The sequence below is a fragment of the Diabrotica virgifera genome, chromosome 2 (genome assembly GCF_917563875.1).
Source record: "Diabrotica virgifera virgifera chromosome 2, PGI_DIABVI_V3a".
In the NCBI taxonomy this organism is placed as follows: domain Eukaryota; kingdom Metazoa; phylum Arthropoda; class Insecta; order Coleoptera; family Chrysomelidae; genus Diabrotica; species Diabrotica virgifera.
This window is the reverse complement of record NC_065444.1, coordinates 280,444,482-280,457,228: the sequence shown is the minus strand read 5'-3', so window position 1 is coordinate 280,457,228 and position 12,747 is coordinate 280,444,482. Positions and strand designations below refer to the sequence as shown.

General features: G+C 33.5%; 1 protein-coding gene across 1 annotated transcript in view; it reads left to right on the top strand.

Moving 5' to 3' along the window:
* The window catches only part of LOC126879889 (cytoplasmic polyadenylation element-binding protein 1), a 69,032-nt gene extending 56,573 nt beyond the window's left edge, over positions 1-12,459 (top strand). Inside the window, exon 11 of the mRNA XM_050643231.1 lies at positions 74-12,459. Within this exon, the coding sequence (XP_050499188.1) occupies positions 74-352 (279 nt within the window). The 3' untranslated portion in view covers positions 353-12,459. The remainder of the gene's footprint in view (positions 1-73) is intronic.
* The last annotated feature ends 288 nt before the right edge of the window (positions 12,460-12,747 follow it).

Here is a 12,747-nt window from a genome sequence, read left to right as displayed (position 1 = left end):
GCAATTAGGGAAGCTGACCCCACATAGAGATGATGATGATTGTGTCTAAATGTATAACTTTTTAACGTTGCAGGTTCAAGTGGATCCTTACCTGGAAGACTCTCTCTGTTCCATCTGCCAAGTCCAGCAGGGACCGTACTTCTGCAGAGACATGAATTGCTTCCGGTATTTCTGCCGCACGTGCTGGCAATGGCAGCACAACGGCGAGCTTCGCCACCACAAGCCTCTGATGAGAAATTCGAAAAACAACCAAGTAGTCGGACTCGGCACCTCATCATCAGGCAGCATCACTCCGTCGACCCCGACCTCGCCAAGTAGTCCTAATCTTTTCTCTTCCTTGCAAAGAGCTTAAAAAATATTGTTTCTGGTTCGTATAATATTTACGCAGGGCGTATATTATATTTCTTGTTATTGTTACTAAAAATAGTTATCTCAATTCGTTGGTATATATTATTTAGATTAAGGTAGGTAATTTTTAGGGGCGTTTACTTACGTTGTTTTGGTAGCAACAAAAAGGTTCGAGATTGTTTCGATAGGTGTTGCACCATTTTTGACTTGTATTGAGACTTCGGTCGTCTTCTAAACTAATTCTAATTTAAAGTTAAAGAATACATTGTCCAGAATACCTACGATCCGGTGAAGATAGCTACAAATGATGGAATGACATGATGAAATATTTGGTATTTGGCAGTGTTGCCATGTCCTTGTTGCGGATTATTGCCATGTAGAAGTAGATGTAAATATTGGAGAATAAATCATTCACCCTCACTAACAACACAGGTAACTATTAAAACCACGAATTATACAAAAATAATAATCATAAAATTGATATCTGCTGAACAACTGTGGCAATCTGGCAACTGCAACTTTAAGGTTTCTGACTATGTTGCCAAATATATCCGCTAATCTACCAAATTCTGCATGTTCTAATAATTAACTGCAATTAATATCAAAACACACAAAAATATATTCGTTCGTGTTTTATATAAATTAAAAAATAGCAGAATCCATAAAATAATATAATAAAAATGTCTTTTTTCAAAGCTTTCTCCCTGTATTATTGAAGCATAAAACATAATACATTATAAAGACATGGCAACACTGCTAAACGCAAAATTTTTTGTTCTGTGGTCAGTACGTGTACCTATCTTCACCGTAACGGATTCCGGACGATGTCACAAGCTTCATATTTGAAACCATTTTAAAACTTTCCGTCCAATGGAACATTAAACACCGTATTTTAAAACTTTAATCATTAAAAAAATAAAATAGAGGCATTTTTTGCCATCACCTTAATAAATTAATTATTTTAAAACTTTAAAATATTATTCCCCATTTAAATCAAATTTAAGTGTATTTTTCTGATTTGTACAATTTTATTTATATTAATAGAACTCTACTATAAGAGTTTTTTAGAATAATGCTTTATAGTATCAAGATTCAACCATTTTAAATAGACTTGAGGATAAAAAAATGTTAAATAATTTAGTTTTTCTTCTTCCTCTGTTCTTTTCGTCCTCTGCAGCACTATCTTTTTTCCCAGTCATCTACTCTGAGGTCTCTATCTATCATAGCAATTTCCTATGTAAGTTTTTCATCTCAGAGCAGGTCTTCCCCTCCCGACTTCTTCCCGGCGGGTCCTAGTCGAATGTTCTTTTCGCCCACCTATGTTCTGACATTCTGTATACATGCCCGTACCACTACAGAACTCTGTTTTACAACTTCTTTGTAATTTAGTGTTTTACCTGTTCCATATTTCCTCTGTTCTTATTCTCTTCTCTCTGGTGATTTGATTCATCTTCTCATAAACTCCAATTCAACAAAAATAAATGTGAAAAATTTCGATGTGTAATTTTCTGTTAATTTGCAAACACATTAAGTATATTATTTACTTGAAAATCATCAAAAATTGTTTACTCCTTCAAAAGATTACTATAATTACAATATTATCTATTCACATCCAAGGCAAATCACCACTACTGCACCACTACACGTGAACAGATATTGAGAAACGCAAGAAAACATAAACTTGCCTTCTTAGGTCCAGCGAGCACGGCGCAACTAGTTTAAAACTGCGGTCTGAAACCGATTGCACTCGTAACTAGTTTGAAACTGGTTTCCAACTAGTTTTCGATGGTTATTCATGTATTTCGCACGCTTTCCTTGGCTGTTAATGTTGCAAGTCGCGATTCATTAAGTATTGAAGTATGTTGACTGCTCTAGTTATTATTACCCCGGTGAACAATATTTATATAGTCTTTCCATCTTAGTTTGCTGCCTATACATTTTTAATACTACGGTTAACGTTTCATTGGACAGGAAAATAATTCGTACTATGTAAATACTTATAATACATAAATACTGATTTAAAACAATTGCTTAGTCCATACCAAATAAAGCGATATTTGCTGTTTTTAAGAGGCAACAGTAGCGATCAACAGGTAGCAACAAACGCAGTCCAAGATTGCGGCTGTAATTTTAAATATTTTGTCGACATATTTGGCACACATATTCGTAATATAATAAAGAATGGTGGTACAGAACCCAATTTGAGAAATATGTTAGTATGTGAAAATAAATTACTCTGTAACTAAATAAAATATTGCAAAAAGGTGCCTGTACCGTCATTAATAAGAATAAAAAAATAAACTTTCTTCAAATAAACTTTTTTATCCCATGCCTTGATTTTGTTTCATATTGGACCTACTAAAATTTTTTATCTTTAACAAGAAGTCGAACATATTATAACTAAATAACTGATTAGTCAACATAGAGAAAGTGTCACAGTCATTTTGACAAACCTGCGTCAGATTTCTGTTCCGTTATCTGCATAGGGATTACGAACACTCGATACGAATCGTATTCGCCATGTTTTACCGTAGCGCCGTAGAGTGTTCGTAATCCCTATGCCGATAACAGAACAAAAATCTGACGCAGGTTTGTCAAATTTCTTGTTAGAGATAAAAAATTTTACTAGGTCCAATATGATACAAAATCTAGGCATGGGATAAAAAAGTTGATTTGAAGAAAGTTAATTTTTTGTTCTTCTTAATGGCGGTACAGGCTCCTTTTTGCAAAATTTTATTTAGTTATAGAGTAATTTCTACATACTAACATATTTCTGAAATTGAGCTCTGTACCGCCATTCTTTATTATATTACGAATATGTGTGCCAAATATCTCGACAAAATATTCAAAATTACATACAGCGGCAATCTTGGACCGCGTTTGTTGCTACCTGTTAATCGCTACTGTAGCTTCTTAAAGAGACACTTAGCATCATCTAAATAACTAAGTCTGAGTCAAAATGCTTTACAATGTGTCTACTTTTACTTGTTCTTAAATCAGTTTCAATTCTTAAAATATTTTTTAATGAAATTTTGATTTTCTTAATATTCGAGGACTTATGTATAGAAAAATACATACTATAATGAAAAATGTCCTCAAAAGCTATATTCTACCTCATTTACTAATGTTACTCATTTAAACTATAATTCAACTCAAAATACTTACAATGTCTTTTAATTACTGCAGTGAGTTCAATAAGATATAAGTATAATAATACGGTACACCGTACACCTATACTTTGCAGATTAGTATTTAAACATAGTTTTGTTGGTCTGTCTTTATTGTTCACTCGAGGTTGACTTAATTAGATAGGTAGTAATTTGTAGAGTGAAAATAAAAACGTAATTAATCGCCAGTAAACTGGCCGCACAAAATACTTATATTAGCGAAAAGACTGCTTTCTGTAGGCTTCATTTTAAATGTTGCTTTAATTGTATGTTTATTGTTGATTAGTCTACTTTATATCAATGGTTTGCCAACTTGATTTCAGTAAATCCAAAATATCAGGTAATATGATACGAAAACAACAACACATATTTATATCTATCTATTGCAATGAAATTAACACAAAACAATGGAAACGTAAAACTCTGAAGTCGTTTTATTGTCCATATTTGGCCAAAAAGTCTCAATTTTGTACTTCAACTATATTAGAGTTAACAAATGAAACAAACAAAGCAAATGTATGAAAAATTAAATTAAACAAAATATGCACAGGCAACTAAAAAAATGTTTCATCATGTTTAAAAGAATTCAATTATAAACCAAAAGGAATATACTTAAAACAGATAAAAAATTTTAAACATTAAATCATTTAAAGATTAAAAAACTATGCGAACCGGTCATCTATACCATTATTTATAATATAGTAATAGTTGGTCAACGCAACGAGTAAATTTGTTTTATTCTAATTGAGACAGTCACCAGATGTCCCCACAATTTCTGTCATGATCGCAACGTCAAAATGCATAGACACCATGTTGGATACGATCCTATTCATAACACCCCAACTCGCATACATATTAAGAAAAATAGATATATATGGAAGAATATAATTTAGAAATTGAATTAATTAAATTATATTCTCCCATATATGTATTTTTCTTAATATGTATGCAAGTTGGTGTGTTATGAATAGGGTCGTATCCAACTTGGTGTCTATACATTTTGGATTTATCGTAGTTACGACTGACATTGCAACCCTGACAGAAATGGTGGTGATATCTGGTGAAGGCCGCGTCCCACCATCAAATAATTTGATCAAACTGGTTTGAGCAAACTGAAAGTGACAGTTAGTGACGTCACATCCTGAGTGTTCATTGTGGATAATAATGAAAAATTTTAATTTTAAATAAAGTACAAACAAGTTAAACAACTCAATACAAAAAATTTGATCAAACTAGACTGATAGTGAGAGCACAGATTTTTAGAATTTCAAAAAAACTGCAATTGTGACGTCACTTTGACGTACTTCCGGAGTTTGCTCAAACTGTTTGATCAAATTATTTGATGGTGAGACGCGGCCTTGACTGTCTCAGTTAGAATTAAACAAATTTACTCGTTACGTTGACCAACTATTACTATATAAACAAAACTTATTCCCAAACTTAAGACTGAATTCATATATAAGGTTCTTGAACCCCTAGGTGCAGCATAGAGCTTCAGTGAAAACGCGCCATAGAGTTCTATTTTGCGTTAAGGTCTTCACCTCATTCGAAGACTTTGGTTGATGTTTTATCTCTTCCATGATTGATCTTCTCCAAATGTGTGCTGGGTAACCTCTTTTTTTTCTTGGGGATTCCACTCTAGGGCAGACTGGAACTATTTTTTCGAAGTGTGACCGATCCAACCCAACTTTCTTGACTTTATTTTATCTTCTACCTTCTTTCGAGTGGCCAGATGTAGCAGACCTTCATTTCTGATGGTGTTAGGCCAGAAATACGAAGACTGAATTTACTCTACTTAAATTATCACAACAACTGACACACCCTAGATAATAATCATACCGTATACCTACCTAAAACCCACATAAAACTAACAATTTTTGTCATTCACCTGGTCATGGACCCTGTAGTCCTTTGGTAAAACTCATTAAAGTGTATATAGAAGAAGAAAATTATGTAAACGAAGGATATAGCAAAATAATTAAGTAAAGTTTAATCAAACAATAGGAAGCGTATAGCAGAACATTTCTATGAAATTTCTGTTTGACATTCACAAAGTAAACGTCAGTTTGTGTTTGCAATGCCTCCTAAGACGAGTGGTAAAGCTGCTAAAAAAGCAGGAAAAACCCAGAAGAACATTTCAAAAGCCGATAAAAAAAAAGAAGCAAAAGAGGAAGGAAAGCTATTTTACATTTTTATAAAGTACTCAAACAAGTGCATCCTGATACCGGTATTTCCAGTTAGGATATGAGTATTATGAAGAGTTTCCCGTTTAGCTCATTATAATAAACGTTCAACAGTTACAAGCAGAGACATTCAAACCACCGTACGCCAGTGGTTGATCCAGTGGGGGGGGGCGATATGACATTGTCAGGTCTAAATTAGCACATCTTCGTACATAGATGGAGCTAGTAGTACTGAATACAATAAAGAAAGCTAAACGGCGGATTTATAAAAATTATGAGAAATATGTTAGGGGCACCATTTTACCCGACTTACCCTACAGTATTTCATATTTATTCGACGGTTGGAAGGTAAAAGGTTGTAACCCACAAATCAACTGTTTTCAGGAAGTAGAAAAAACGTTCCATTTAAGTAATCTGATGAGGAATTAAATTTATAAATTTTTGCATTACTCTATAGATCAATAATTCATCTCTAGATTAATGCAAAAAATTATTAGGTTAATTCCTTATCAGATTACTTAAAAGGGATGTTTTTTCTACTTCCTGAAAAAAAAATTGATTTTTGGGTTACAACCTTTTACCTTTCAACCGTAGATATTATCTCGTGGATATGCGCGCATTCCTTCCAGTTGCTTCTTCTGTCACTTTCTCCCTCTCTCTCCTACTCGCTCACTTGGGCCAAGCTGTCTCAACCCTCTCAACCACAGCTGTGTACATATAGGTATAGCTCTCCGTGTTCATTTTTTAAGTGGTTAGCTGTTAGCTTTAGTCCGACATTATGGTCTCTCCTTCAACGGAGAAACCATAACCATGGCATCACCACCGAACTAAATATAAAAATAATAACTGTTAGAAATTGTTTATCAAAATACTCCTGTCTAAAAGTGTAGAACTTAAAAACTTTTATTGAACTTACTGTATAATAATTTTCTAAAACACAAACACGGTCGTTAGAATTAGTTTGAAGATTTATCTTGTATATTTTCTACATTTCTTACAAAAACTAATAGATAAAGAGAATGTTCTTAAACTAGGTTTGTTGACATTCGAATCATTTTAATTTCGTATCGTTTCACTTATAAAATCGGATTTTGTAGTTACAAAACTCCAACGTTCAAAATGCTTCAAATGTCGCAATGTTTTCTTAATATTGTTCTGAAGCTATTTCTTTGTGGCATTTATGTAATTTACTACTCTAACTGGGAAATAAGCCACAACTTAACTTGAAAAATGATTTTATTGACGTTTCGGCTTCCACTTCGGATGTCGTTATCAAAATACAAAATATACCTATCGAATTTATATAGATATGTGAATTTATACCATATCGCACTTTTCAGTTTCTTCATATCTATTTGTTTGGAGTTCTTGCTAGTGGAAAATCCGGAAATGGTACCTAACATATACATATATGTATGTATTAGGTACCATTTCTGGATTTTCCACCAGATTGTCAGCCAAATTTCCTATACAATATGCCAAGCAATCCAAATAAATAAATATGAAGGAACGGAAAAGTGCGATGGTAGATAACACATACACCTAACCAAACTTATTTGGAATCATTCGATATTTCCTATTAATTCAAGCGAATTTAAAAAACCACCATACGAAGTCAAATAATATTGACAAAAAACAAAGTCTGGAAATAAAAAATTTAAACTAGATATTTATTTTAATGTCAATAGCATGAACATTTTCAACGTAAAGCGAATAATTTTTAAATTGTCTTTATTTATTTATATTTTTTAGTAGTCAGTGTTACCACCCCTGAACCTTATGCAAGCTTCAGTTTACGTAAGAGCATGCTTCTAATCAAATTGGCAATATTTTGTTGTGGTAGGTTGTTCCATTCCTGCAGAGAAGTTTGTACTGGCCGTGCAGTATTTTGTCGATTATCCCAGCGAGCTCTAATTTTGCTTTTAAGCATATCCCATCAATTCTCTATAGGGTTAAGGTCGGTTGAGCAAGCAGGTCACTGCAGAATAGTGATATCTTCTCTCAGTCACTCTGCTGATATTTTTAGGCGGTATATGTATAGGTACTATAGGATCATATTGCCTCCCCAGAACATGACATTTCCTACTTCATATCTGTGAACAGATCTGGTAGTTTTCGTTCTTTCTGGTCTTCCTCGCCCCCCACGTACACGAATTGGTTTGGTCATCTCATTTTACAAAATTTCTGGGTTCGTCTGAAAATAGCAAATTTTGTTAATTTCCAATGTTCCAGTTTAAGTGTTAAAGACACCAGAAGACGTCCGAAATGGAAGTCGAAACGTCAATAAAATCATTTTTTTAAGTTAAATTGTGGCTTATTTCAGAGTTAGAATAATAAATCGCAATATTTTCTTAATGCTTCACCATGTACTGCTATTTTATTACCACGTCACTGTTTTAATGGTTTATAATGTTATATCAATATTAGTATAAAAAGTTGTAATTAAGAGTAGCATGTATTTTAACAGTTTTAGCTCGGGTTTTTACCTGCAATTGATTTCTTTCTATTTTTTTATAACGCGGGGGGTTAAGTCTTCAGAAATTCTCTTATTTTTATAAAGCACGTACCCGACAATCACTACAAACGTAACTAAACACACTAGAAATAAAATTGTAGTGTACTGAGATGAGATAGCAAGATAAATAGCACGAAATAAATTGGGAATCCCCGAGAGCACTGACGTCGGGATACGAGGAATCCCCGTCGCTTGAACAATTTGAGGTTTATTTTTGTACCCCGCTTGCTTTTCAACAAAATCAAAGAAAAAAAACTGTTTATAACTTGTTGCAATATAGTTGCACGATAGAATATAAAACCACGGGAAGGGGGTTCCCTCTACAAAGGGGTGAGTGCGGCCCAAAATATCAACTGTCAGCAACACTCCTAAATTCACGCGCAACTTTGATACATCCAAAATGCATAGGTACAATGTACAAATTTGGATACAACCCTATCATATTTACAGCAACTCGCATATATATAGTATTAAAGAAAAATAAATATTTAGAATATTATAGAAATTGAATTAATGATGTATCAAAGTTGTGCGTGAAGTTAGGCGTGTTGATGACGTAGTGAATTGAAGAGTATTGTGAAATCTGTTTCCGGTTTGCCAGTGGCGTAGAGTTTTTACGGAAATGGGTAGGTACATAAAAAAACAACATAATAAAATTTTGCTTTTTTCTTTTTTAAAGAAAAACGTTTGTGTTTGTGTTAAGAAGTTTGGTTACTAGTACATACTATGCATATAGATCTCAAATAAATACCGATATGACTACTTTCGTCTCTCATTTACATCTTTATTCTGTTCTCTAGGAATCTGGAAAAAAACTAAATTGTCACCACTCCCCTTTTCTATAATATTGTTACTATTGCTATTTGTTGAAACTATTTTTCGTAAACATTATATTTAGATACAATTATTGAGTACTAAACTTGATAATAAAATAGCAGACAACGGTGAAGAGAAAGAAAAACTTTTATTACTATTTGCAAAAAGTGTATGCTATTTCTCAGAAATGTAACGTCAACAATTTTTAAACTTTTGAAATAATCCCACAAGCCATTTTATGAATGATATACTTTTCGACTTACTAATCATATTAATAATACAATCGGGACACTTAGATATCCCTAAACGTTGAATTTTATTATTTCAATTTCCAAAAAAAAATATGTAATCGTATTTTAGCAATAACCCAGCATTTTATAAAACATTTGTAGTGGAGTGTCCTTAGAATAATATGTAAAATTTGTAATTCTTGAATGGCGATATCAGTGAAGGAATCGTGAAAAGACTTCTTCATTTTTCAGTTTTAACCGTATATTTTTAATTTATACATTATGTTATTGAGCATTACTGAATTAAGTTTTAGAACTGTTAATTTTTGTTCGAAGATCTGCAATTTTAATTTAATTTGGTACTGGTACTGTTACTGGTACTTTGATATAAAATCTTTAAATTTTCTGTTAAATTACAATCTGCTGAGTATTAACTTTATTCCTTATCTCATCTCTTTTGTTTCATTTTGTTCTATTAATACTAGTACGTCTTACTTTTTTACTCTATAGTGTTTTATCGCATCCACAAGCATTAAAATAAACGTTTTATTTTATGCTGCAAATTAGTTGCATTTTTTTATTGTTCAGTCTTGGTTTTTGTTAAACTATTTGCAGTTCCACTTTTGATAATCATAATTAAGCCAATTTTCAGATAAATTGTTATGAGAAGATTGACAATATTGTTCTTCTTCTTCTTCTTCTTCTTCTTCGGGTTTTCCCATTATGAGTTTGAAGTTTTCCTCTTCCACAGCACTCTCTTCTTTCAGTCACCTTCTCTGCGGTGTCTATCTATCATAGTGTGACATAATTATGTCACAAAAAACCTACTATTTATACAACATTCAATGTTCTAGAAATAAATAACATCTCGAATAGTATTTACAAGAAACAAGAAAGAATTTACTCCAAAAGTCGAGAAGGAATAGACCATCATAAATCATAAAAAAGGTTACTTGGTAAACATCTTAGGCCGGGAGCTGAAAACAGTCTGTGACATAATTATGTCACAATAGCATTTTCTATGTATGTTTTCCATCTCATAGCAGGTCTTCCTCTCCGTCTTCTTCCCGGCGGGTCGCAGTCTAATATTCTTTTCGGCCACCTGTGCTCTGGCATTCTTTGTGCATGCCCGTACCTCTGCAGGGCCCTGTTTTCGAACTTTTTTTTTAATTTAGCATTCTACTTCCATTCTTTTCCATATTTACTTTGTTCTTGTTCTATCCTCTCTGGTGAGTTGTAGACATCCTCGCATAAAGTCCAATTCAACTGTTTTTATTTTATTTCGGATTGTTGTTGTCATTGGCCATACTTCTGCTCCATATAATATTCCGGGTACTATTCAGCAATATGCTCTGAAAGATCCTTTTTGTTGTTTTCTTTGGTTAAAGTGTTGTTCCATATCACACCAAGGAATGCTTTTGTGCTAAGGGCATGGAGTGGTTTTGTGGTTCCGATAAAGCATGCCTTTCGAATACCCTGCTAGCTTTTGTATGCTTCGTTTTGAGCGTCAACTTACTTCCAGCCTGATTCGATTCGAGTACACTGCCAGGCGGACAGTTTAACTTAGGCGGTACATCTGTCAAATAATAGAGCATGTGTCCTAAGGTCAGCTCAGCGAAGACAGAAACCTCGCGTAGAGCAAAAAAAAAAAGGCAAAAGCTGGCATGATCCTGGCATTCAGTATTTATGCATGCATATGGACTTCGAAATCACGGCCTATCGATCTATTTTGGCTTAAAGCGTTTTCAGCAAGAGGTGTCAAAAAAGTTACCACAGGGATAACTGACTAACATCTGCCAAAGAATAATGCAGGTGTCCTAAGGCCAGCTCAGCGAAGACAGAAACCTGGCATAGAGCAAAAGGGCAAAAGTTGGCTTGATCCTGATGTTCAGTATTTTTGCATGCATAGGGACTTCGAAATCACGGCTTATCGATATCTTTTGGCTTAAAACGTTTTCAGCAAGAAGTGTCAGAAAAATTACCACAGGTGTCAGAAACCTCGCATAGAGCAAAAGCTGGATTGATCCTGATGTTCAGTATGCATAGGGACTGCGAAAGCACCGCCTATCGATCCTTTTGGATTGAAGAGTTTTCAGCAAGAGATGCCAGAAAGTCACCACTGGGATAGCTGATAACTAACATATTAAAAAATAACGCAGAAGTCCTAAGGCCAGCTCAGCGAGGTCAGAAACCTCACATAGAGCAAAAGAGCAAAAGCTGGCTTGATGCTGATGTTCAGTATTCATGGGTACTGCGAAAGCATGGCCTATCAATCCTTTTAAATTGAAGAGTTTTCAGCAAGAGGTGTCAGAAAAGTTGTCACAGGGATAACTGGCTTGTGACGGCCAAGCGTTCATGACGACTTCCCTTTTTGGTCCTTCGATGCCGGATCTTCCTATCAGTGCGAAGTAAAATTCACCAAGCGTTGGATTTTTCACCCGTAGACAGGAAACGTGAGCTGGGTTTAGACCAACATGAGACAGGAGTTGTAGAAGTTCTACTTTATACCCTGTATTTGCGATTTCTGCATCTCCTTATCTCTTTGGATATTGTTTTTTTTTTGTCATCTTCCCGTGAATATGAATTTCCCTAGTACTGATCGAATATTTGGTCGTTTCTAATGCTTTTAATAAAATTTATTACTTCTGTCTTCAATTTTACTTATTTACCATTTTTTGTTTATTCAAACTTGCCTGGTTATACTTATATAACTTTTATTTGCTAGTACATAGTCTCTTTTGATCATTTTTTTTTTATTTTAACTAGAAAGTATCCTCAGTATTATTACAAAACTTTAATTACACGTTCATTTACATACAAAACTTGCTGATTCCCTGATATTGCTGTTCGGGTATAGATCTTGAGGCACTCTACTATTGGATTTGTTAGTGTTTAACATAAGTGTAGTTTTAAGTGTTGATATTTAAATTTTTTAATTGTTAAAAATATTTTGGAGGTCGGGTTAATTATTTAAATAGTTTTATAAATTTTAAGATATTTGCATTACAGTCCGAACTGTATAGTATGTAGTATATTGATGAGACTGCTCTATCGGTGATAAATCGGCTATGAACAAGGTCATTACGATTTTGGTTAATGGTTTTTGAAACCAATTTTTCAGATGATTATTGAATATGATGGAAATAACTTGTTACTATGTTCAGAAATTTACTATTAAAATGTGATTTGTGTCACTAAAACTGTTTCTTTTTTTATTTTGCAGTTGATTGGTGGAGGTACTTGCCCCAGTTTTAAGCATGCTGTCTGCGTTTTTAAGTTAATTTTTTTGTTTTTATTGTTTTTTAATTGTTTGTGTTGTTCTTACGTGTTCCGTTTTGTTCCTTTTGTTTTTAGAATTAATTTTATTTTTTGGTGTTGGTATCGAACTAGAAATATTTGGTAGAGTCAAAAGATAGTATAAATATTACAACAAAATGAAGCAGTCAGTGTTAAGTGTATTAATTTCTAAGTTAATTATTGAACCGTTC